At 39.7% G+C, this 25,157-nt stretch overlaps 4 protein-coding genes across 6 annotated transcripts; 1 reads left to right on the top strand and 3 right to left on the bottom strand.

Annotated features, from left to right (window-relative positions):
* Nucleotides 1–1,943: 1,943 nt before the first annotated feature.
* Nucleotides 1,944–5,715, bottom strand: LOC116264668 (purple acid phosphatase 18). The gene is made up of 5 exons (XM_031645010.2): nucleotides 5,425–5,715; nucleotides 4,098–4,766; nucleotides 3,550–3,738; nucleotides 3,366–3,454; nucleotides 1,944–2,584 (listed from the first exon to the last, which is right to left on the bottom strand). Exons 1-5 carry the CDS (start codon nucleotides 5,593–5,595, stop codon nucleotides 2,368–2,370), a joined length of 1,335 nt encoding a protein of 444 aa, XP_031500870.1. The 5' UTR covers nucleotides 5,596–5,715; the 3' UTR covers nucleotides 1,944–2,367.
* A 5,640-nt stretch (nucleotides 5,716–11,355) lies between these two features.
* Nucleotides 11,356–17,142, top strand: LOC116264672 (B2 protein-like). The gene is made up of 6 exons (XM_031645016.2): nucleotides 11,356–11,539; nucleotides 12,717–13,335; nucleotides 14,081–14,181; nucleotides 15,558–15,641; nucleotides 15,749–15,859; nucleotides 16,614–17,142. The coding sequence occupies exons 2-6, from the start codon at nucleotides 12,717–12,719 to the stop codon at nucleotides 16,653–16,655; spliced, it is 957 nt and encodes a 318-aa protein (XP_031500876.1). The 5' UTR covers nucleotides 11,356–11,539; the 3' UTR covers nucleotides 16,656–17,142.
* A 1,275-nt stretch (nucleotides 17,143–18,417) lies between these two features.
* On the bottom strand, nucleotides 18,418–25,078 carry LOC116264664 (uncharacterized). 3 transcript variants are annotated; one of them, XR_004174913.2, is made up of 4 exons: nucleotides 24,917–25,078; nucleotides 22,481–24,519; nucleotides 19,154–19,406; nucleotides 18,418–19,048 (listed from the first exon to the last, which is right to left on the bottom strand). XR_004174913.2 is itself a non-coding variant. In XM_031645004.2 (2 exons), exon 2 carries the CDS (start codon nucleotides 24,481–24,483, stop codon nucleotides 22,579–22,581), a length of 1,905 nt encoding a protein of 634 aa, XP_031500864.1. In that variant the 5' UTR covers nucleotides 24,484–24,519; nucleotides 24,917–25,078; the 3' UTR covers nucleotides 22,438–22,578. The 3 variants fall into 3 exon arrangements, 1 of the variants encoding a protein (XP_031500864.1); XR_007574626.1 differs by lacking the exons at nucleotides 18,418–19,048; nucleotides 19,154–19,406 and adding an exon at nucleotides 21,066–21,082; XM_031645004.2 differs by lacking the exons at nucleotides 18,418–19,048; nucleotides 19,154–19,406 and having other exon boundaries at nucleotides 22,438–24,519.
* On the bottom strand, nucleotides 18,765–19,268 carry LOC116263632 (18.8 kDa class V heat shock protein). Its single transcript, XM_031643365.1, has one exon. It carries the CDS (start codon nucleotides 19,266–19,268, stop codon nucleotides 18,765–18,767), a length of 504 nt encoding a protein of 167 aa, XP_031499225.1.
* Nucleotides 25,079–25,157: the final 79 nt, after the last annotated feature.

Below are 25,157 nucleotides of genomic sequence, written 5' to 3'. Positions count from 1 at the left end.
TATGTTGTCTGCATGTAGCATATATGCATGAGAACATCTTCTCTTATCAAATGATTTGGGAGCTTTTGAAATATGTGCTTACTTGGGCTTTGAACACCACAATATAGTATGAAATAAGTTTCACATACAAAAAAGCTTTAGGGAAGGAGAGGTACAGCTGGGATTTTTTGCCTTAAAAATTGCACTTGATAATTTTTATCCATACTTGTGGGCTGTTGGAGCTGCAAGCTATATAACTCGAATTTGAATCGCGTGTGAAGGCTTGGTGGCCACCAAATCTAGGTTTGAACATATGGCAGATAGATTCATGCCACTTCTAATCTTTATAGAAAAGGGCTGGGTCTAGCTGTCGATGAATATTCACAGTTCATTCTCCGTGGTTTGTACTTCCTAAGGTTAGGGAGAAATTTCCAAGAATTTTCTGATGCTTCTTAAGGGTTTAGGACCATGCCTTTTCTTCCACTTCTGAAGTAAGAATGATGTCTGCACAAGGATGTCTTTCTTTGCCTATCAAGAGGATTCTGGAACTCAACCACCGTTGCGGTTCATCCTTTGAAAAGGTGTTCAAGATATTATTATAAATGCTGATTGTAGTAAGAAGATGAAATATTCAATTTCAGTTTGGTTGGATACAGGCATAAGACCTGACCGCTGGCCTTCGTTCTCTTCTGGTTCTGCCATTCTCCAAACTGCTTGCTGCTGGGTTAATGATCATCAGAAAATTGTTTACACTCTCAGGCTTAATGACTGTTCAACTACATTTTTAGGAGATAGATTCTATGAAAAACAGTTCAGTCAGGGGGCATATCAAGAGGCACTGGGTTTGATTTTGATAGGAATTCATATGAGAGATTTCTGTCCTTTTTGTATGCTAACCCTTCAGATTTTTCTAAAAGGGCCATCGCCCTTCATTCTGAAATGGAATGGGGTCCAAATCTTTTGTATAGCAAGGCTTAGTGCCTCCCAACCAAAGTGATTAACTGGTTAAGTCCAACGTAAAGACCTGCTTGGACGATGCTAAAGCTTTGTTCAAGTCCTGCTCTTAGCATCAAGACCAGCATAAAGAAGCTGAAATATACCAGCAAAAGTGCTATTTCCCTGCATCAAACCCATGATAAATAAATAAATAAATATATATATATATATATATATATATATATCATTCATAATCATAAATAACGTTTGAGAGTTTTAAATGGCGAGGTTTTTTTCGCATATAATACAGCGAACGTGAAAAATAAGAAAAAAATACAATAAAATTTTAAAAAACTAAAAATGAAGAAAAATAAAATAAGTGAAAAACTAATAACACAAACATCAAAATATAAGTATATTTGAAACAAATAAAACTTATAAAATAAAAAAAAAACTGTTTGACATAAAAAAACTGAAAAAAACGCTTTAAAAACACTTATATATATATATATATATATATATATATATATATATATATATATATATATATATATATATATATATATATATATATATAACTTGAAATCCTCTAGTCATGATGCAACATCGGGCTCCATCCAAACCAAGACCAAGAAAATCACAAATTTTAAGGAGTGCAAAAAAAAAAAAAAAAAGGCAAGTGGCAGATATTTGGATGTTAGATGAAAAATGAACAATCCTAACCTTTGATATTCTAGAAAAACGACTAAAAGGAAGACAAGGAGAACAATGTATAAACATATATTAGATGAGAAAAATGTTTCATCAACTGTTTTTTGTTGTTTTTTTCTTAACCATGAATATGAAAAATGAGGAGTTGATATTGTTCTTTTATCTATTTACCATTCAAGTGTCTAAAATGTATACATATGTAAACACCACAAGAAAGAGTCGCATCTACAAGAATCAAACAAAAGATGTACCTCATCTTACGCCCTCTGCCTGAGAGCTACGGTACATCCCTTTGTGGGGAGAGAGAGAGAGAGAGATGGTCACAATAAACATTTTGTGTTACTTACTGGTCACTAATTAGATGCACACTCTATTCTCCAAGTACAGAATAGTCATATGGTAACAATGCAAGAGCTCGCTAGCATGTCATTGACGAGAATTGTAGACACTGTTCCTTCTGAATGTCACGTAAAACTATCTACAGATGTAGCATATCAGCCTAGTCTCTCCACAGCTCTAGCTCGTGAAGTCTTGCTGGTCAACTTGGATCAGATTATTTATACTCGGCCTGGAATTTATAACGCCTTTTTTAAAGCATAAAGTTTGAGAAAGAACAATGGAACGACACGCATTGGCAAACTGCTCCACCATCTACCCAGGTCAAGCCGCATGACATTTGCTACTGCAGAAGGAGAATTGGTGAAAGACCTGAGGAGAAGACAAGCTCCCAAACTGTTCATCCTAAGCCGTGGTGCGGATCTTCAAGTCCAACTGGTTGCTACGAATGCAATCAGAATTAACAAGTGATGTTATCCAAACTTCATCTGATTTCACGGGTTCATCATCATCATTGCGATGCCAGCTCCAATGAGCATGGGTGGAATTCACAATCTTTAGCTCTCCATGACCAAAACTGGCTTCACGGAAAACTGACCATTCGGGCTTCGGCTTCAGATACCTATTGAGAAGCAATAATATGACCGTGCTGTCAGTGTCGTGAATACAGTAACCAAATGCACGAACTGATGCAACATCCAATAAACATCAAAAACATGGTCAAAGGGAACATCCCCGACCGAGACAGCCAAGTTACTAAGCCCTACAACCAAAGGGATACTTACCATACCACAACTTGCGACCCGTAAGGCGACAATAACTTTTAGGAAATGTGTTACTCTACAACTCTCAAATAAGGCAGGAACATGACTGTTATATTTAACAGCCAACAGAAGGCCTAACGCTGTTTAAGAAGATGAGCACATGGGAGTGTTCCGCGTAAGTTAGAATGATTAAGTGTCTGGCATCTGCTCGTTTCATAAGTTAGACACCCCTTGTGCTATTTCTCTTGATGTTGCAACACTAGAATGCAGAGAAATCTAAAGAACTCAATCGATCAATAAAGTCAGAACTTTCATTTTCTCAGATGTTTGCGCGCTGATGGTTGCTTGAATACTCAACATCCACACCGTGTTGCAAAGTAGTATATTGGAATTACTTTGGCCATGCCTATGGCTTGCACTGCCTTCTCCAATTCTGCTGACTCCGAAACTCTAGGTTTGCCAATAGGATCCATCTATTTGCAATCTTAATCACTCAACTGTCTTAATATTTGACGATATTAGGAACTGACAGTAAGTCCCTACCAAACCGCAGGTGTTATGAACTTCCATCAAGTCTCCGACTCACAAGTAGATATAGCACATCATACAAATGAAAAGGCACCGAGGAAAGTAGCTTACCTTTGAGCCAGCCCTTCTCTGTTGCCTCCATCACCAATAGTGATATGCACGGGTCCGCAATGATCCACCTTTCCCATGTTGACACGTGTCTGATCTCATCCAGAAGTTGGATAATTAATCAATATGAGATCTAAACAATTGCGATTTTGAATATAAGCATCAGGAAAACTTGCATGAAACTTACAGAGCGCTCATATGCATGGACATGGCCTGCCAGCACAATATCGACATTTGCAGCATAAAGCAATGGTTCCATCGAGGACATCATTTTGTCACCCTCTCCTTGGTGAGCCCAGTTGCTGTTATACCAAGGGGCATGCATCAATACCAGCAGCCACGGGGTCTTTTGTCGGTCCACCTTTGATAGATCAGCCTGTACACATTAAAAATATTCAAGCCTGACATAATATTGAAAGCCAAACAACAGAGATACTTAGCGACAAAACTGAAATGTTAGGAACTTAGGAACGTGTAATTAATTTTTCTTTTATCCCATTTCAGATGGCAAAGAGCAGCATTTTTAGAGTTTTAGGTCGAAGGAGAGACAGGACTCGGATAACCTATAATTCACAATGCTGAAACTCAAGATATGGCAGAGATAACTTAAGTGCGTTTATAAAAGTTTTGGATTGTGTCAATCTGCATCACGTAAAACGCAAAATTGTGAAATGAAAATATGGCAGAGGCTTATGGTTAAAAAGAAGGGACAAACTTTGAGACACCTAAGCCAACCTTCAGCCAATTATACTGCTCAGAATACTCATCGTAATCAGTGTAGGAACCAAGCATCACAACATGAACTCCAGCAACTTCGAAAGAGTAATACAGATTTGAACTCGAACCACTCTCCTCAAATGGCATCTTCCATCTTGCATTGTATGCATCAAACCCAGACTTAAAGAATGGGATGCTCTCTTTCTCGTGGTTTCCCTCTGTTACCATCCACGGTCTTGCACTTGCAAGAGGCTGCACCAATTCACCAAATGAATCCCACAGGTGCTGCCTGTAATCTGCATAAGACAGGTCCCCAGGCAGCAAATGCACATCATACTCGCATTTGTCGATGTGATCAAGAGTAGATGAAGTCCATTCCGTCTGCCCCAAATCACCAACCACAGCAAAAGTGACAGGAAATTGAGACGGTGGGGTTTTCAGACTGAATTCAGGGTTCTGGCCGCTACATCGATAGAAATACACAGTGTTGGCCTCTAATGGCCCAATAACAACATTGTGTATCTTGCCAGAGCTGTATAGCAAGTAGCTATAAGATGTACTTTCTCCTTGAGAGGTGGCCATATACTCTCCGGGTGATGTACCATATTCTACAACTGAAGGAGCAGTTGGATCGTCCGTGATCCATGTTACTCTCATGTGTCTGTCTCCGGCCAAAGAGATGTGAACCTGAAAAGAAGAAGGTAGTGAGTAAAGTCAGGCAGAAAAAGGAGGAGAGGGTATCAAATGTTAGAAACACAGTGAGAGAAACTGAGCAGATCTATCAAATTGAGAAAGCAGAAAAACAGCTGCATAGGAAGAAAGAAATGGGGGTCACTACATTCTGAGGAAAATTACAAAAAAAATGGAAGTTATTCTCATGCTTCAATTCCAATAGTCAGTGACATGCTGTCCATAGCATCCACCCACCTTATTTAGAGGGTCCAAAGCCCCCAGGTTAACTGGACTTACTACGCTTCATACCTCAATTTCATGGTAGAAGCACAAAAAGAAAGGTTTTCCTTCATCTCAAAAAGGAAACCTGCAACATACTTCATTCAAATTCTCTTTTTAAAACCTGCGAGGAGGAGCAAAAAAAAAAAAAAAAAAGGAACGGTGAAAATAAAGAGAGAAACCCAACCCCCCCCCCAACCCCAAAAAAAAAAAAAAAAAACAGAGTGAATCAGCACTCCATACATTTAGCTACTTTACCAATCTTACACAACGTTACAGAAAACCAACCAAAACAATAACGAAAGGATCCAACAATGAAAGGGGCAGCAAAGAAGAGAAGATATTGACGATTGATTCGATTGATACGAGAGGAAGACGAGCAAGAAAGAGAGACCTGCTGAGGGAAGGGAGACGTCGACTTCCTCCCCCAGAACCAGGTGGGGACGCCGACGCCCAGTTCCGCGCGTGGAGGCGGCCGCACGTAGCTCTCATCCGCGACCGCAGAAACCGCCATCAGCAGCAAGAACGCCGCTACCACGAAAGCGGGGACTATCTCGGCAGCCATTATTCCTGGCCCTCCTTCCTTCCCACCTCCCCGCCAACTCCCCTCCTCACGCAGCAGAAGAACGGGGACGAGCACAAGGGATTCGGGTTAGGCCCCAGAGTGAGACGGAAGCAAACACAATAAACAAAAGCTATGGCAAACTACCAGGTGTCTCAACACACAAACGTTCAAAGACCGTCGAAGGGGTTTGTCCTGCCTCTTTCCTTTTTTTTTTTTTAATTTTCTGTTTTTTTTTTTTAAGTAGAACAAGCAATGGAGTTGAGTGACATGTTATAGTCACGTCTTCAGTTTAAATCTTAATGGATGTTACTTTGATGATATTAAAAAATATACAATTGAAATTAGAGATGTTATTATAGACATTAAGTGGATCGAATCAATCTTAGAAATTTTGTTTGTTACTATAATTTCAATAAAATGACCACATATACGAAGGAAAGATGCATCCAGGTAAATAGAAAAAGCAAAGAAAAATGCTAGAAGCCCATCATGTATCTTCCTAACTCTATGAACACGAGGCTATAAAACTATGCAATTATACAACTTAAGTATATCATTATAAGAAAGTGCCAAGAATAGTTTAAGTAGCAAAAAGGCAACAGGATTTCAACTTAGAAATAGGAATTTGTCCCTTATGGCAGAAGCTCTACTCAATTCATCGGGGTCAAAATAGAAATTTTCAAATTATATATATATATATATATATATATAACTAAAATTTTTTAGATTTACATATAAATTTTTAAAAATTTTAAAAACCAAAAGGGACCAAGGCCCCTACGAATCTCCCCTCCCTCCGTCCCTGGATATAGGGCCTACTTTAGTACTTTGAGATGCCGCCCTTATCTTGTTTTAACTTACACATTCGTATTTCCCTCTTTTGCAATACAAACAGATTTGAAACGGAAACTAGCTGTCCAGCAGCCCTAAGATGTCGAGGTCACCTGATTTGTTTACAAACAAGTCAAGTTTAAACAAGTTGAGTTTTAAGTATCTCGACTCTCGACTTACTTGTAAGAACATATATCAGCATCTTCTTACTAAAATTTTCAAATAGGCCAAAATTTAAGAAAAAGAAAACTGTTTTTTCAGGAGTAAATTTTGAGAAAACCCCCATTGCACAAGGAATATTTGTTAAGTTTCTGCTCATATGCATGGAATTTGCTTTTGGAGAAGAAGTACTTAAATTGAAAACTCGAATTCTGGAAGAATAGTATGTGGGAAAATTAAGAGCATACTTGTTAATCTGCCAACCTCAGATCAGTGATCTGAAATAGATCATTGTTTGAACAGTGGACTTATGACCACGGATTTGAGATTAGATTCGAGGGAAAACAAATATGTCCCAACGATTAATACTGCAGAGTGAAGACTGGCTTCTCCGAGATTGGCAGTTGCGATTTTGCTTTCAAAATTCATCCTTGTCAAATTATGAGATACATAAACAACATAAAAGTTTAATATCAGATGACTGCAAGAAACTTCAACCGAAGAATTGGAGTATACTCTTGAGTTGCATACAAGCCAATACCCTTGGAGATCGAAGTAATTTGCATGCATGTGAAATCAATAGTTATCAAAATGACCTGTGTGGATGTGTGTGTGTGTGTGTGTGCATGCACCTGTGTGTATATGTTTGAGCGAAAAAGAAAGAGAGAGAGAACCGACAAGTTTGATTGATGGCAAGAGGGTGAGGACTTTATTCCCTTTAGACTCAGTATTCAGGCTTGGGTTAGCGGAAGGCATCTACTGCTCAAGTGAGAGACCAAAGCTCCTCCTCTCTTCCCTTGCTTTGGGGATTTAGAGTAGCTTTGGAACCTGGGTGGTCTTATGGTATACCCTTCAACTCAAGTGTCACTCATGTTACTGTTTGCAGTTTAAAGGAGTAGCACCCATGAGAACTGAACTAAGGATGGGTCAATAGTGCAACACTTATACTTACCAGCTGTGCTATGCTCTTTGAAGCTGATTCAACACTCAGGTTAACTCCATCATTTGTCAGAGTCATAAATCAGACGTTCCTTTGATTCAAGCTTCAACCTCGAATTCATGCTTGAATCTCGAAAAATGAATTGGAATCTTACCCTTGGTAAGATCTTACCTTTACATATCAATCCGGTGGTTCCAGTGGTTCTCATGCATTCACATACATAGCCGTCAGATTTTAACAAAATATTACTGGAAAAGTTATCTAAAATAAGAAGCACAAACATCTCATTAGGTTATACTCATTTCATGCTTTTAGCTACAAAACTAGAGTCAAAAAACTTGTTTTTCCATCGAATTTGAGTTTCTAACATTCTTTAACTGTATTGTAGAACTCGTTGCAGATAAAATTCATGATCAATTCAAATTTTGAACATAATGATAGAGCAAAATAAAGGATCATGGGGTTGCCCAATAGATTTAGTGTAGCATAACATTTGATGGAAATAAGCCGACGGTATTGGATCAAACATATATTGGTGTCCTCAAGTTGTATGTAATTTTATGTTTGTCGTCTCAAAGCCATTCATTCGAATGATCTAATAAACACCATGGGGTTGGAACCATATGATTTGTATAACTTATTTAATAACTAAGAACCTTTAAAGCACACCATGTCAATGTATAAGATGAATTACAATCAATAACACCAAAATGAAGACAATACCCAAATGAATAGGTCAAAAGATCATGACTTTGCTTTCAAGACATGCTAGCAAGAGAAACATATTGATTCTATCCTGTGAAGATACGTGGAGCCTCCGTGGGGCATGTTGCCCCACGGACCCATTCTGACAATTTAATTTGGTAGTTGGATTTAGGTGGACCTTGATCCGGTTATATAGAGCAGCTTTACGAGAACCAGGTCACTATCCCCATGAACTTAAGTGGATTTGTTTCTAGCTATATATTTAGTCTCATAAAAAAAAAAAAAATTTTGACACTGCCCTTGGTTTTGTCCCTCTTTGTTTATTTATTTGTTTATTTATCATTCTATCTACCCTTTTGGCAGAATATTATGAAGAAGGATCCTTTACATTTCAGTCCCATGTGATGTCGCTCCACAGTATTTCCCAACAACCGAACATACATTAACTTCAAAGTGGATCAACCGCAGGTCGACCTTCATTAGTTTGAGCAACCAGCAAGCACATCTTGTCATGATCATGATCGTTCATCTTTAAAGGTCTTATAAAATTCTACAGACATGAGAGGCTCTTATGAAATATTTGGCCATATAAATCGATTTACCTTGTTGAATGCTAGATTTTGAAAGCGAAATTCTATGAGCTTGTAGATAAAACATCTACAATGTGCGTTGGATTTAAACTTGTCTTTGCAATTTGCGTGCATTTCCTTAACATGTACAATTTGAGTACATTTAACAAGAGCCGAATGAAATTTTCAAACTTTTTATATATATTAAACTCAATTTTTTTAGATTTACATATAAATTTTTAAAGTTCTTAAAATCTGGGGGTCAAGGCCCCTGTAAACCCCCTCTTCTCTCTGCCCCTGCACCTCTGAATATGGTGGGATCACACCGCCGAGGGCCGTCGTAGACACGGGTAGCCGTTGGCCATCTTGGCCGCTCGAAGGTAGGCACGTATCAAAATATCAATTAAGAGCTCTGCGAGTAATTTTCCTCAACGTGGCAGTTTTCGACAGGTCGACCATAATATTGGGGAATCGAAGGAAGACAAGAAGGAGTTCAGAAAACTATCCATAGACATATTCACCTTGAAGACGAAGGTTTGCTTTTACTCTTGTTTTTTTAGGTATGACCTTGGTTCATATTCAATTTATAATCTTTCTTATTTAGAAAGAAAAATTGGTAACTTTTAAATAATTAAATACTTCTTTTGTAGTTTTTTTTTCTTTTTTCTTTTTTCTTTTACGTTGAGCTTTCATTTTTTATCTTCAACTTCCGCAGCCTTTTCATGTTTCGTTCTTACCAACCTTCTCACTTCAAACAGTCAAAACGAAACAAAAAGTCTCACCGTTGTTTGAACGCTTGTTTGCTTATTTCTACCACTAAATCTCTTCATTTCGCTAGAGTGGCACCAATTTGGTAAGTTAATAAAATATTCGCGCATCACTTGTAGCGTCTTGCTTACCTAACGAGTGTAAAAAATAACTTTTAGGAACTATGTCACATCAGGTTCACATACATATACATGTGTTCATTAGAATATAATGTTTTTATTTATATCTTTTGTTTATTTAACTGTTGCTTTTATTTTGATTTTTTGAACAATATATATTTTATATATACTAGAATCGTACTCGTACCCTCATATCTCAGTTAAAAAAATAAACAAAAAAAACATCAATTAGAAATTAATTTTTTATTTTCTGTGGAAGGGAGAGGTGGAAAAAGTGGTAGATCTTTTTGTGCCGACCTTCAAACGCGAGCCACGCAAATTCCCTCCACAATCTTCTCCTGCTCGTGGAGAACAAAGACTAAAAAGTGTGTCTGCGTGTGTCTCATTCCCTTGCTTCCCCACTCCTACCACTCAAGTTCTTCGAAAACATGGACTATATCCTAAATAAAGAAAAAGATTAACCTTTCCAGTCAAACGTGATATATGTGATCTGCATGGATTTCAAATCAGATTCTCTCCGCACACAACTTAGTCTTTCTATATAAAAAAGTTCAAAATTTATACATATTGGTTTAATCCAACAAGATGATTCTTAAATAATCTTCAAATCTAGAATCTAAGATCTCACGCTATCAAACGCCTCCTAAAAAGTAAATCTATACATTCGTATCGTGAATCTTTATCGTGTTACGTAATTTGGCAATCCATTAAGAAACTTCTAGTAACGGATCGTGACGGCAAGATCTCCGTTGCATTGACGCTGGGAATTGAAAGATGGTCGGTCACGGGCAGGCGATCTCATTTTTCTCCATCGCCTTCCTTTTTTTCCATTTCAGGACCAATGTTTTGACCTTAATCTCGTGAAGCTGTTCCGTGAAACTATATTATTTTTGAGTACTTGAAACAATGAAGTTACTTTCCATGTTCTTTACGTAAGGGTATTTTGGTAATTTTGTTAAAACAATGTTTTCCTGTGATTTCCAGCCCATTACACTTGATATCTTATGAGGGACTATAACATATACCATCTTCTACTGAAACATTGGGTTTTTATTCTTAGGATGAATGAACTTATGTTAGGTTGTCATATCATATTGTTTTTCCATACAAAGAATCAAGGGGTTTTTGTTTTTTTATGATGGTAAACCATAAGAAGATGTCATATATATGGCGATAAGAGGGATATGCATAAACGGGAATGTGCTTCTTCTTCTTATGATGTAAAATATATCATCATAATATATAGCGATAAGAACCAGATTGTTTGTTATGTTATTTTACGGTTGCATGTCGTTATGTGATTGAATCATTTTGCCTTGGTGGGTGAAAGGTTATTAAGGAAGAAGACGAACATAAGTAACTTGTCGATAAATTGACGAAATCATAAAATTTGGAACACTCTTTTGGGTTTTAGAAATTTATTTATTTTGAAAAAATTTGAAGAAGAAAGTGGTTGCTGGTTGGACGGTTTTAGAAGAATGAGGTTTATGTAGAAAATTCGAAAAATATGAGGTGCTTCTTTGATATTCTTTTGACTGGTATGCACTCTGACTGAAAACAACTTTTTTATTGGGCTGGAGAAGATAAAAGCTACTGATGTAATTTCTAGAAATAATGAGGGCTAATATGGGAAATCTCTTGGGTCTAAAGCTGGGCGCTGCACCGTCATTTACGCCCCTCTCTCGCCTTCCGTCTCCTTCCGCCTCCGTGGGAAAGCACGAGGAGGAGTGATATCTGGGTGATCGTCTCCCAAACCCTAAGAATTTAGGGCTTCCTCACCGTCTATCCCTGCAGATCTGTCATATCCGGAGCTCTCTTGACTCAATTGGAGGAACATCTACCCCATCGTTCCGGTGAGTGCCCATGAAAATGCTTCGCAGAGAAGTCTCCTTCTTCCCCATTGCTTTCGTCTCTTCGAATTGTGTTCTTCTTTTTCCAGTTAACTGTGTCTTCTTTGCCTCGATCGGTTCTTCACTCAGCCGTTCTCTCCTTCAGCTGCTGACGCTTCAAATTGGATTTTTGTTGCCTCTTTCCGGCGATTTGTGACTTCATTTCACTACCCTTTTGTTTGTTTTCTGCCAGTTCCAGTCCTTGTCCCGTTACTGCCATTTGCTTCTACTCATGTTAGTGTTGACTGTTCTTTCGTGCTTTTAATAGGATTGCATAGATCTATTTAATTAGTGGGCGTCTGCTTTCGGCTTTCCGTGGGGCAAAATTTGGGGCAAGGAAGTTTTCTTTTTCGGGTTCATTTTCTGTCCTTGTCGTCCCCATGGATTTCGGACATGCTAAATTTGCTTCCGTATCTGATAATTCTTTTGTTTGCCGATCTGACTTTTTTTTACCAAGTCATCTTAGAGATGTCTAGCTTGTTCTAACTAGGAAGCTTACTTGTTCCCATTTTCTGTTATCGCTTTCATGGGATTCTCCTGCGGAAGACTCTAAGCTTAACTTTTGCGAGGTTTCAGCTTCTTCGCCCTATGTGCCTCTCTTTTTCAGTCTATATTATTGTTCCTTGCTATTTTTCTCCCAGCCCATATTTTTTTGAAGAATAGGTATTATGAGCAGTGGTTTGTCGCCGAAGTCTGTCTCACTTCCTATTCTATGTTGGCGTCTCTCCTAATCTGTTTGCGCTTGATATCTCTCTGCTTGACAGTTGGAGTGGATTTGTTGAAGTTGATACTTGAGTATGAATAAAATCAACTACCAGCGAGAATTTGAATCAATTACTATCAAAGATAATGTTAAGTAATTTTGGTTGGAACAAACGAAGTCTCGCTTTGTTGTTTATACAGTTAAGTTTTACCCCGTACCTATCTGGAATTGCAAATGCGAATAAATGGGAACGAATAGTGAACTAGCAGAAGACTCTAGCGAAGGGGACTCCTTACATGTATATCCATCGAGGCGCTAATGTAGTGCTGCTTAAAGACTATTTTAGTTGCTTGCTTCACTATCGTTGGCTACATTAATTTTTTCTTTCTCTTTCCGGTGGGTACTGAAATTTTTTGCTTGTTTATGTGTTCTTGTCAGATGGCCAGCCAGTTCTCCTTTTGGCAGTTAGGGGATGAACTACGAGGGCAGTCAAAGGTTTCTGAAGACCATAAATGGCTGATGGTAGCATCTAAATTAGCTGAACAGACAAAGGTGAAAGGTGAAAGGAACAATCTTGATTTTACCAAGACTCCGCTAGAGCCAAAAGTGAAGGATAAAACTCGAACTCAGGATGAGAACAAGTATGAAACCCTCAATCTCGACTTGCTAAACTTAGATAGCAAAGTGAATGAGTCTGCCTCCAAAAACTCTTTCCGAAGTGGCTTCTACAGCATGAACGCTGTGTATCAGAAAGGATATAGCAACAATAATGTCAATAACAGCAGTTCTCACACAAACAACATTATAGGGAAGGCTAAATATAGCAATGACAACATTATAAAAAACTGCAAGGACAACAACGTTGGGAAGGAAAACAACGTTTCCAACAATAATAATGTCCCCAACAACATCACCAGCACCAATACTGGTCCCTTTGATAAGCGATTCAAGACGCTGCCCTCGACAGAAATGCTGCCACGAAATCAGACTCTTGGAGGTTATATTTTTGTCTGCAACAATGATACCATGCAAGAAGATCTGAAGCGACAACTTTTCGGTATGTGGATAAATTTCAGAATATTAAACTTATATATATTTTTCTTCTAGTAATGACTGAAAATTACTTTGTAATTTTTTTTAGAGCATCCTTTTTATGACTTTTCTATGCATCTTACAAGTTATGAAGAATGTTTTCTAGTGGAGATAGTTTCATGCTATGTATGTGAATAATCATAAATCATCCTTAGATTTATCATCACATGAAGGAAACGTTGGTAACTGCAGTCCTGCTCCTGTGGTTCATTATTTTAATTGGTAGAACACCTGGCCAAGCTGTTCGAATGCTAGGTTTCCAACATTGTTACATATATTGTGTACGAGTATTATAGGGCGAGCAATTTCTCGGGTACAATACAAGTTGTATATCTTGAGAATATCTCGGCAAATTTTTTTAAAATTAAAAAAATCCTGAAAATTATAAAAAATAAAATAAATCATAGATTAATAAAAAATACAATCTGGCTTTTTTTTATAAAAAACGTGTCTTGTGACTTTTTTATGCGGCTGACCTATTTTTCAGGTATTTAATGCGTCTTTTTCGATTAAGATGCGATATTTGTGACAGTGGTTTCCCTTTTCTTGATGTTGAAACTTGAAACCTAGATTATGTATATTGTGGCAATTGGATAGTTTTGAGAACTTTATTGAGTATTTCCAAATTCTTGTTTTCTTAGTCAGCTTCATTGCTTTTTTTTTTTTCAAATTCTATTATGGGGTTTAATTTATGATTATTTTCCTTGTAGGCTTACCTCAGAGGTACCGTGATTCTGTTCGAGCAATTACTCCAGGGTTGCCATTATTCTTGTATAACTATACCACCCATCAGCTGCACGGAATATTTGAGGTTAGTGTGTTTTTTGTTTCCTTAGCTGCATATAGCTCAAAATGCCTTTTTTAGTTTGTATTCTTTTGGTTTTGTATGTCTGCTAACTCTCATTGATGCTAGAAACTCATTTCTTATCCTTTAACAGATAAGAGAATAATTTGGTTATGTATTTATAGTTTATGTGGACTGGAAATTATTATGCTATCTGGCGTCGGAAAATGTAAAATTTTCCTTCCTGCTTGAAGAAGGTTCCATCGTTTCCAAGATGTTGCTGTTATAAATTGGTGTGCTAGTCAAGAGGAGAGCAAGTTACAAAGTCTGTTTGGTCCATTATGGTTTATTTGAGGTGGACAATCCAGGACACCACACAGTAAACTGGAGGTCATGAATTCTAAACGAGGATGTTCCTTGCCACAAGGTGGAGTTGCCTTCTAGCAGGCATGATGTGCTCTCAACAATCTTACCAACTAGAAACTGAAATGTTGGCACCATATGGGAGTTTTTCCTTACCATGGCAAAAGAAGAGATAAGAAGAAAAATCAGGACATCTATTATTGAACTATAAAAGTCTTTCTGTCTTTTTTCCCCGCAAACCCTCCATATCCTGTTTTGTTCTTTTTTTTTAGGTGAAGATTGAGTGTGATCTTTACCATAACTAAATGAATCCGAGGTGTTGGAGCCAAGGAACTCTTTGATCGACTAGAGAGAGAGAGAGAGTGAGAGGTAGTAGCCTCTTTTTGGAATCTATGCTCCGGGATAAATGGTTTAGCTCCAGCATTTTACTCTCTGGAACATATTAGCTTGTCATTGTCCATCTGGTCATTTTTTGTTTAATGTGCTTGAAAGCAACAAATAAGCAAAGCCCTTAGCACAAAACTTACAACTACCTTTTACTTCCAAACAGCGAATGTGCCTGTCATAGTTGTAGGCTTGACATGGATGAACTATGTCATTGCCCTGCCTATGCTCAATCATCCTGGAGGAATTACTGCAGAAAGAAGAAACTGCCCTGGCATAATACACTCTAGAAGACTGAGAGCTCCATGGACGTTTGTGGCTTTTATTGATTGCTCTTTTGGACAAAGCTAGCTTTTTCATTTTATTGTGTTATTGCAATGACTATGGGCTCGGTTCAAAACTGTAGGGTTCCCCATGGTGGGTATAGGTTCAGCTTCTTAGCAGTTTGCTGAAACTTAATTTAGTATTGTTGTTTGGTCAATTTTGTCAGGTGACTGGCTTTTGCTGAACATCAGAGATATCTCTACTGAACAAATTAGCAAACTACTAATACCAAAAGCCTGTCTTTCTATCATGTGGTTTTGTTTTCTTTTCACTTGCATTTATCTGTTCCGTATTCCTTTTTCTTACCATATTGTTTTTTCATATGTGTGTAGGCTTCCAGCTTTGGTGGTACTAATATTGATCCAACAGCATGGGAAGACAAAAAATGTAAAGGTGAATCGAGGTTTCCTGCACAGGTACCCTTTGCAATGATTACCTTATCTCTTTCCTTGTTTGTCATTATTGTACATCAGTTTTATGCATTATTGAATTGTCGCTTATTGATCCGCCAATAAACCAATAGGTGAGAATTCAGGTGAGGAAGCTTTGCAAACCATTGGAGGAAGATTCGTTCAGGCCAGTTCTGCATCACTATGATGGCCCAAAGTTCCGTCTTGAGCTCTCAGTGCCAGAGGTGATGGACTAAAATTTGCATCATTTAACTGAAATGCTATTGCTGCTTATGCAGAATATCTTGATCTACCAATTTGCATGGTGACTGTTATAACTTTACTAGATATCTCTTGCCTAAGACAAGGTTCTCTCTGTGATGCTGTTTCTACATGAAAGTTTTCCATTGGAAATATCAATTTTTACTTTGTCCTGATTGAAAAAATTAAATGCTCTTTTTAAGTGAAACTTAAAGTAGGGGCTTGAAATCCAGGGGTCTAGCTGTTCTCTCAGGCGATCCTTTTGTTCATCCAGATATTTCAATGATGTAATTCTTTTATTTTTGTATTCATTGTTCTTGTTTGCTTGTTTGAATGCACTTTGGTAGTTTTGTTCAAAGTTTCAAACTTCACCAGAACACTTCTATGTGTGTGTTTATGTGGATGTGGCCACCTTTGCTGATTTTCTGAAGTTTCTTCATTAGAGGGCGTTATGTGAATGTTTCATTCATGTGAATGCAGATCCATCTAATGCTCGTATCGTAAGCCGTAACATCTTTCCTCCCCTTTTATTTGGTGGGGGGTTGTGTTCTGACTTCTGAGTGTATGGTTGAGAGGGACTCAATTTACTCGTTGTTTACTTTCTTTTGTTATCCTTTCCCATTCATAGGAACAGTGAACCCAATTTATTTTCTCTCTTTATCATCTTTTCTCTTCCATAGAACATTGTACTCAATGTCTCATATATGTCCTTTGTGTATGATAATGTTTCTGTTGCAGACATTGGCACTGTTGGATTTATGCGAACAACAGAGCATGTGAAAGCATATCTTAATAGCTTCTGTGTCTGCTATGATGGGTCGTAAGGAAGAAGACTAAGAAGAAAAGTTTGCAATGTGTGTCCTGGCTGTTGTAGCAGTATGTCCTAGTATTCCACGAAGCGCAAGCTTTCGGAGGTGTTGGGCAGGTGTTGCGGTTGCCTATTTGAAGAAGGTTTGTCAGAAATAACGTTATGTGGCTAGACCTTACGTGGCATCCAGATGATAAATGTATTTATCATAATGTTATAAGTTCTTAAAAGAGTCTAGAAAAGAAAAGTGTTTATGTTTTAACACAATGTATGTGCTTCATGGTGACGCACATGCGAGTGGTTTGGTCTGAGTGTGATAATAATAATGTTTGTTTGTTGTTACCAAGAAAATCCTGTCGCAAACCTTTTTCGCTCTTCCGTTGTGGCCCGGGGGACGGGCTTGTTTGTTTCAAACTAGTTAATATTTAAAGTCTTCCCGTCGACCCTTGGACCTGGTAATATTTAACAGCATTTCTTGTTACCACCGTTAGGCGGTGGGGAGGCTAGGTTTTTGTAACCTTTTTACTTCATGGAGCTGCAAGCCTGAGGCAGTGTGACGAGGATGATGATGACGACGAGAGGTAATGCGGCCCTCATTGCACACCCCAAGTCGTCACTTTCGATTTACCAATGGTTAGGGCACTAAAATCCATCTTTCATATATGTCCTCTGTATGTTAATATTTCTATTTGGTAATAAATCAGAAGCTGGCATCCCCATGTGCATCCAAAGAAGACTAAACTCAATGTCTCATTGTGTCCTCTATTTGTTAACTGTATGGTTATAGAACACTAAACTCAATGTCTCGTTATGTCCTCTATATGGTAATGTTACAGGCGTTTGTACTGTATGGTTAGGACTAATGCTGTTTTCACTAAAGACTAACGATTGTTTGCTTCAGAATATTAGGCAGGCCCCTAGTGTTACAGGCGTTTGTATGTCATGTCAGGGGCATAAATTTGGCTGATAGAAACGGACATGAAGGGCGGGGATGAATCATTTTACAGGTCTTTCCTGTCTATCTCCTTTTGACTTCTTTTCCACCGATGCCATCACCTGTCCTTTCTCTGCTTGTTTTTTCCTTTTTGCAGCTTCTCCAACTACCTCTTCTTCCTTCTCCATTCCCACCTCCGCCCTATCCTCTATGCCTTGTATGACAATGAAAACAGTGCTGCAAAAAAGTTACTTGTTCAATGTTTTCTTGGCTGTATTTATGTGAACCTTGTGGATAGAGAGAGGGGGAGGAACCGACAGAGGGACAGACAGAGCAAGGGTTGTGCAAAACATGGTACGAATGCCTTCGTGGCATCGTGCTACAGAACTTTTGTGCAGACTTTGTTGGTCAGGGAGTCCCCCTGTCGAAAATAAAACCGTACCTGTTATAGTGAACTCATGTTATCTATAAATGCTATGGTTCCAGGGAGGGAAACACGGTAAAAGATGTCACTAGGCCTCACATGTCCAAGGCGAAAAAAAGATGTGATGCCAAGTCCATTGAACCAGCCGTTTCACATTTCAGAAAAAGAAGGTAGGACGTGCAATTTAAGTAGTCGTGCTCTGCAAAAGCCGGAAGCGAGATATAGAGGGCCATGTAGAATGTCAAGTAAATTGACAAGGTATCCCTGCCTGTGGGATTTAGGGCCTGTTTTTTCATGATCATACCTCGTATGCTATGCCCTTCAGCCACCGACCAACTACATCATATACCCATGTAAAATTTTATATTACATCATATACCCATGTAAAATTTTATATTACATCATATACCCATGTAAAATTTTATATTACATCATATACCCATTTAAGATTTTATATTACATCATATACCCTTATAAAATTTTACATTACACCATACAAGCGTATGCCCTGTGAGCCGCTAACGAACTATGGAAAACGCTTTTTTACTATAAAATCTCACATTCCATCTTACCCAAAGGAAATTGTTCATGCTCGACTCTCTTTTACTGTCTAGTTTAAACGAATGAGGGTAGTAATCAGCACCACTCGGTAGGATTCCCAATGGCAGCAGACGTAGAAATATAAAATTTTGAGAGAGCCACCGTTGCCGACCAATGGATGGATTACGCCGCTCGCGCGACAGCATGGTGGTTATCGGCGGCTACGTCCCCCGGGTCGACCCTGAACCTTGTGGTAGGGACGGGGGGCAGCGGGACCGGCGCCAACCTCGGAACGGTAATGGACAAGACTCCGTTCCGGAACTCTGCTGAGACACGGGCCACGTCCACCCCGTCCGGCAGCCGGAATTTCCTCCACAACCCCCTTCTCCCGCCACCGACCGACTCGGTCTCGATGCAAACGTACTGGGAGTCCTCGATCCCCAACGTGATTTCCTCTTTCCTCGCACCTGCCAATTTGAAAACAAATGTAAATACAATCGAGTCGAGGGTAACATTCTCTTCTGATGGGGGTAGATGATGGCGCCTGCGGCCATTGTTCTTGTGATCGTTACCAGGAAGGGAGGCGGAGAAGATGTAGGCTTCAGGCGTCACGGCCCAATCGATATGGCTACGGTTGCTGAAGGATGACGACCATCGCGAAGCATCCATCGCCAGGAAAGCCGCCATTTTCTTCTTGCCTGCTTCTTCTCTACCTCCCCGAGGCGGCACTTTTTGGGCAGAGGGAGAGAGAGGGAGAGTGGGGAAGAATGGATGAGGAACTGAGCTGCTGCGCTTGAGCGAGTGGTGGGAAGCGGCTTTCGTTGCCTTACAATAATTGCATGAATCGCTTTAGTCTTCCAGCAGTGACGATAAAAGCTTCAAAACTAGAAAATACTTATTATTGTCAATGTGATCAGTGACGCTGACATTCAAGTCCATTCTCATTCTCGTTATACTCATAATATTCGTTCATGCTAGCCCGAATGTAGGGATGGATTCTGTTAATTTCCTATAACTTGGACAGCTAAAATTGTCTTTTTTACCAAAAGACTTTCCTTGATCTTAGAGAAGTTCTGAGAGAGAATCATACAAAGATGTCGTCACATATTACGAATAGATAATATTTTTTTATCTTTAAGAATCATTTCTATATGTAACAAATGTTTAAATAATTTTCTTGATGCTGAATCTTTCTTTTGTGAAGAAGTAATAAGAAAAAAAAACGCCAATTTTATTTTTCTCCTGGATGTAAGCCCATTGGTCGAACCACTCCCTCTCATGTCTGGAAATTTCCTTTTCATGATCGTTATCCTATTTTTCCGTAAAGGAGCAAAATCAAACTCGAAGAGCGAAAATCAAATATTAGGTGAACGCAGTTTATTAGATGCACTTTCATACTGGAATAATAAGACCGAAAGGTCGATTAGGGGATGCCTAGCAGTCAGACCATTCCAGCATTGGACTATTCGAACTCGGTCTTCATTCATTAGGAAATCATCGTGACTCGACCAGCACAAACACTAGTTCTGACCACAATATGTCCAATCAACAGATGAGTCAACGATATGCTTAAAGCTTCCGTTCACAACTTAGGAGAGATCATGTACCATCACCATATCTTATTTAGCTTGCAAACTTGTACGAGCATAGATACTTTTATAGATTCTCGACAACAAGAATCTGACTTAATAAACAAGGAGTGTAAATTAGAGAGGAGCATACAGTGTGTGTGTGTGTGTAAATATATATGGTTTCCAATGGAAGATTCTAGGAGTTGGGCTCCCGTCCTTTATTAAAAAAGAATGATACATGCAGCTAGCAAAAAACTTGGGGGGTGCATAGCATCAAAACTCAAAGAGACCAAGATTCTGGCTACTGTAACCCATAATCCCTACAAGAAGACAATAAGACAACTGTAACCTGCAGGGCACAAAAATGGGAGTGCTCCGTGTTGGAGACATCATAAAAACCTGGTGACCCTGTATCATTTCTGGCATCATATGGCCACATCTGAACAAAATGTCAAAATTAGACCAGCCTTCAAATTGGGAAGTGAATTGGATAGTTTTATCCCGTTTGATTCTGATAATTTCCCTTTCCTGTGGGATCCTTCTTCTCGCTGCAGCATGCTCTTAAGGCATCTGCTTCATCTCTTGTTATTTGTGATAATTCTCTTTGAGCCCCTTGCTGACGAGCTCTCTTCATCCAGTTAGAGAACAGGACCATCTCTGCTGAGCAGGGTTGCATAACGTCAGGGTGCTATCTTGTTCCTAAACCACCATAGCCTCCAGGCGATCACTTGAAAGCAAGCATCCCAACACTTGCTTATCCATTTTTGCAGAATCCTTGCGCGATTCCAGAGCCTAAATTCATTATCTACCAAAGACCAGGGGGAGGCTCCTCTTTCCAAATCTTTTGACTACCCAGTTCCATTCTCTCAGGGCTATAATGCAGCTTACTGTTGAATGACTGTCAGATTGTCTCCTAGACAACACATACACCTATTCACAGTCAACATGTTAACAAGACTTCTTAAAGTTGATTTTGCAAGTGTTTGGGGATAAAGAATGTATACATGCTTTTCCCAAAAAGTAATTTAAAAATGGGTTCCGGCCAGGTTGCATGGTCAACCCAGTGAAAACTATATGGGAAGTCAAAGAGTTTAAAACAAGCTAAGCAGCTTGTGTACACCTCAATTGGTTGATGAGCCCAAATGTGCCAAACTGAACAATCACACTAATCATGGTTGCTAGCAGGAGAGTGGAAATACACTTGCATGTTCTCTCGTACCAAAGCTCATCATTTTATCAAATTGAGTAGAGATGAGCTTGGCACGATTTGCCTCAATTGTAGCGTTTAGGTGCTTTTTTCAATTTCCTTCTCTCGTTGAGCTAAGTTTGACCGGATTCATTAATCAATAACAGGCTTTGAACTCAAGGGCATAGCATAGGCCAGGGCTGGCCTTCACATAGGAGACACGTCACCAGTTCAATCCCAGTGATGCTATTTTCCTGTGCCATATCGGGTGGAGCTCGATACCAAGATGAAGATAGTTGACTCCCAACCAAGCACTGGCGCAGTGGGTTAATCTCCCGTTCATACTGAACTCTATAATTTGCAATTCACGATTTCACTATTCTTTTTGCACCAACATTGAGACACAGACAGCACATATCACATAATGAGGATCTTTGGCATGGATTAAGATTGTTTACATAGTTTAAACTTGTATAATCACCCAATTTCTTGTGAATAGAAGTCAGGGAACTATTCCTAGCCTATTGACATTAAAAGGAAATTCAATAGATCGATGGCAAAATAAAATGTGTTTTAAATGGTGCCATTCCCGGCTCTCAGCGAACAAGCACAAGAACATCAGCAAGAAAAGAATCCAGAGAAAATCATTCCTGCGGGCAGTTGTCTTTCTCCACACTTGAATCCAACATGCCTTTTAGCAGATCTACCCATTCAATAATGCAGAATCCATCATGCGGTTCCAAGAGAACTAGAAAGAGAGACAGAGGTAGAGAGCATGATGCAATTTGGATTTTCGCAGACTACTAAAAATGCCAGAAGAGAACCATTTTTAACATTATGAACTGCTGAAACACGGGAGTCCCCCAACAGAAAATCACACCAAGTTAATAGAGAAAGGTGAACCTTAATTGCTATCATTATTTTTCCAATCCAAGCAGTTGAATACTGGAAATAAAGAGACAAGTATAATTGTATATGAACAATTTAACATTGAAAGCCATGAGGACACAGAATAAAATTTGGAAAAAGAAAAAGATAAGGAGACAAGCATCAGCGGTCTTACCAATTGGAAAAACTAGCTAAGGATGCAACTCAAAGCTAACAATATAACTGAAATCATATAATGAATCTCAAAGAATTACCATTTTCGCTTCTTAAATAGTATAAAAGGTGACTGTTGACCACTCATGGCAATGAACATAAAAAGAAGCAACAGTAAATAACTTCCACACGTGCATTATCAAGTCCCCACGCCAAAGATGAAGCCATTGCTGTATGATGGTAAATTACTAGAAGGTGCCTGGCTCCTCACTGGGGAACGGAAAGGATTTGGCGTCACAGGATAACTTATATGCAGTCCTGAACCTCGGAGAACCTGCTTGGCATTTGTACAGGCCATCTCAGAGTACTCTGTGAAGTAAGCAGGGGCGTTCAGGGATTTTATGAGATCAAGGGCTCCACCCCAGCTCGGGCAACTGTCCAACCCAGAATTCAGTGCAACAATGACATGAGGAGTGGGTAGATAAGTAGCTTCCTCCTGATACAGCCCTCTGACAAAGTTGATCCTCACCCTACTGCTTATACCAGAAACGGTTCCTGATAGATTTGTTGGTACTTCTGGCCCCACCATGACAATCTGCAAATTGCCAGACCCATTGAGAAGATGGCCAATTTCAGAAAAGGCTGGCATCCAATCAAGCTCAAGTTCTGGGCCCAAGTAGTGTACAATGACCTCCCTTCCCTTGAGAAGGAGGTTTTTGGAACTGATGCCCAACGCAGTTAGAATATGATACACAGTTAAGGGGTAAGCAAGAAGTACAGCCGCTGGACTTGAGAGTGAAAGAGATCTGAGACTGTAATACTCTGCCCAACTTGATAGGAGAATTGGAGTAGAGACTGACTCGCGGAGATGCTCTGAAAATGGACAATTGGGCGGGTAATCACTATTGCTTAGGCCTCCCCAAGCGTCGGCCAGGCCTTTGGCAGAAGGGAGGAGACCGAAAGGGCAATTCGAATGACAATTGCAGATCCTCTTCCACATGCCTTTCTGATGAAGGCCCATTGATTCAAGCCACTTGCATGGATTCTCAATAAAGCAGGGAAATACAAATATCTTCATGTCTAGCTCTTCTTCCCTCTCCATCATCACCTTGTAGAGACCACACATGCCCTTGTGTGTTTCCTTCCAGTGCTGCTTCTGACAGTTTGGCCCACAGTAGACCACAGCTCTGCATCGTGCACAGCTCAGTGACTGCTCACTGTAAACATCTTTTTCACAAACTGCACACTTTCTTGTAGGATCCCGATCACGAAAGGCTCTTATATCCGAAAATTGATCATCTTTGAACTGCTGTTCTGCTATCTTGGTAGGTGTCAAATTTGGTGACGCGCTTCTCCTCTCCTCATAGACCTGTCCTGGTGGATGCGACACAGTGACGGCAACGATCTCCCATGTCTTAGCCAACTCAGGAGGCCATTGAACATCAACCGTCTCAATAAACGGCTCGAAACTCGTCAAACTACTTCGCTTAGGGATGACCTCTTTTGCAGGTTGCAACAATGGGTGAAGCAAAACCATGGCCCTCATGAATGCATAGAGAAAACGAAGCTCCTCGACAGTTGGATTCCTGAACTGAAGGTTACCGGTTGCAGTGCACCGACCAACATCAATTGCGGGAAACAGGTTGGCTCCGGAGGCTTCCAATGACAGGGACGCAATCATCCTGCGGTTGGCTGGAAACATCAAGGACTCAGGCTCAAAGGTGACTCTAAGAAGATCCACATTTGGAATGCGGATGGTTCCTGTGGAACCCGTCATCTTGATAGCGTCCTGCTCTGACCGGAACATGTTGAGGCCCAGATTCCCCCCTTCACCTCCAATGAACTGAACACAAGGGAAAAGCTGCTTCCTTCCTGACCAGTCCGTATCTTTGCCCACCCTGACACCAAACAAATGGCCAGGCCTAAACCTCTTCCATGGGTCGGTTCTATACAGAGCAGCAGCAGCTCTATACAAGGACCTGATGAAAGCTGGGTTTATCCCTTCCACCCTGAGAAGACATGTCCCAGAGCTTGGGCCAAGGCCTGGCCCTGATCCAAACTGCTCTTGAAATCTAGTGAACAGATCCCTCAAATGCACATCCATGCCCAAGACGAAAAGAAAGGACACGAAAACTTCCAACTGCAAAAAGCAACAATACCACTCAGAACCAATGGGTTTGGGCAGATGAAATCTTTAGTGTAGCACCAAAAAATCTGATAAACATTTCCCCTCTTACAAGAACAAAATCGAGACCGCCTAAACTAGATATGGTGGAAACCGGAAAAGAAATCAACACCTAGGAAACAAACATGACATCGAACAAATCACAATCTACAGGTCTAATGCACACTGGGTCGCGATAAGATCATCATTTGAGATCAGGAACAGAGAACAACTGAACCCAGGAAAAAGGAGAACCGTTTTGTGATGGTGGCAACATGGGGAATGGATGGGAGTAGTCAACGACATCTGCATAGCAGTTCGACTGAAATCACGAGAAACTGACTCAAAGAACGACAGAGATAAAGAAACTTACCGCAAATCAGGATACAGTTCGCAAGATGCCCATTTCTCTCTATCCAAATCTAGATCTCACAAAGAGAGAGAGAGAGAGAGAGAGAGAGAGAGAGAGAGAAGTGGAACACAAGGTTTTATCTTCGGTTTGCTGGCAGAGAAAGGGAAGGATGCCGAACGAAGTTGGAACGGGACAGTGAACAATCAGTCAAAAAAAAAAAAACGTGGATAGCAAGCGTGGTTATGGATTTACGAACTCTCCG

Source organism: Nymphaea colorata, chromosome 11 (assembly GCF_008831285.2).
Source record: "Nymphaea colorata isolate Beijing-Zhang1983 chromosome 11, ASM883128v2, whole genome shotgun sequence".
Lineage (NCBI taxonomy): Eukaryota > Viridiplantae > Streptophyta > Magnoliopsida > Nymphaeales > Nymphaeaceae > Nymphaea > Nymphaea colorata.
Note: the sequence above shows the minus strand (reverse complement) of the source record. Positions and strands in the feature narration are given on the sequence as shown.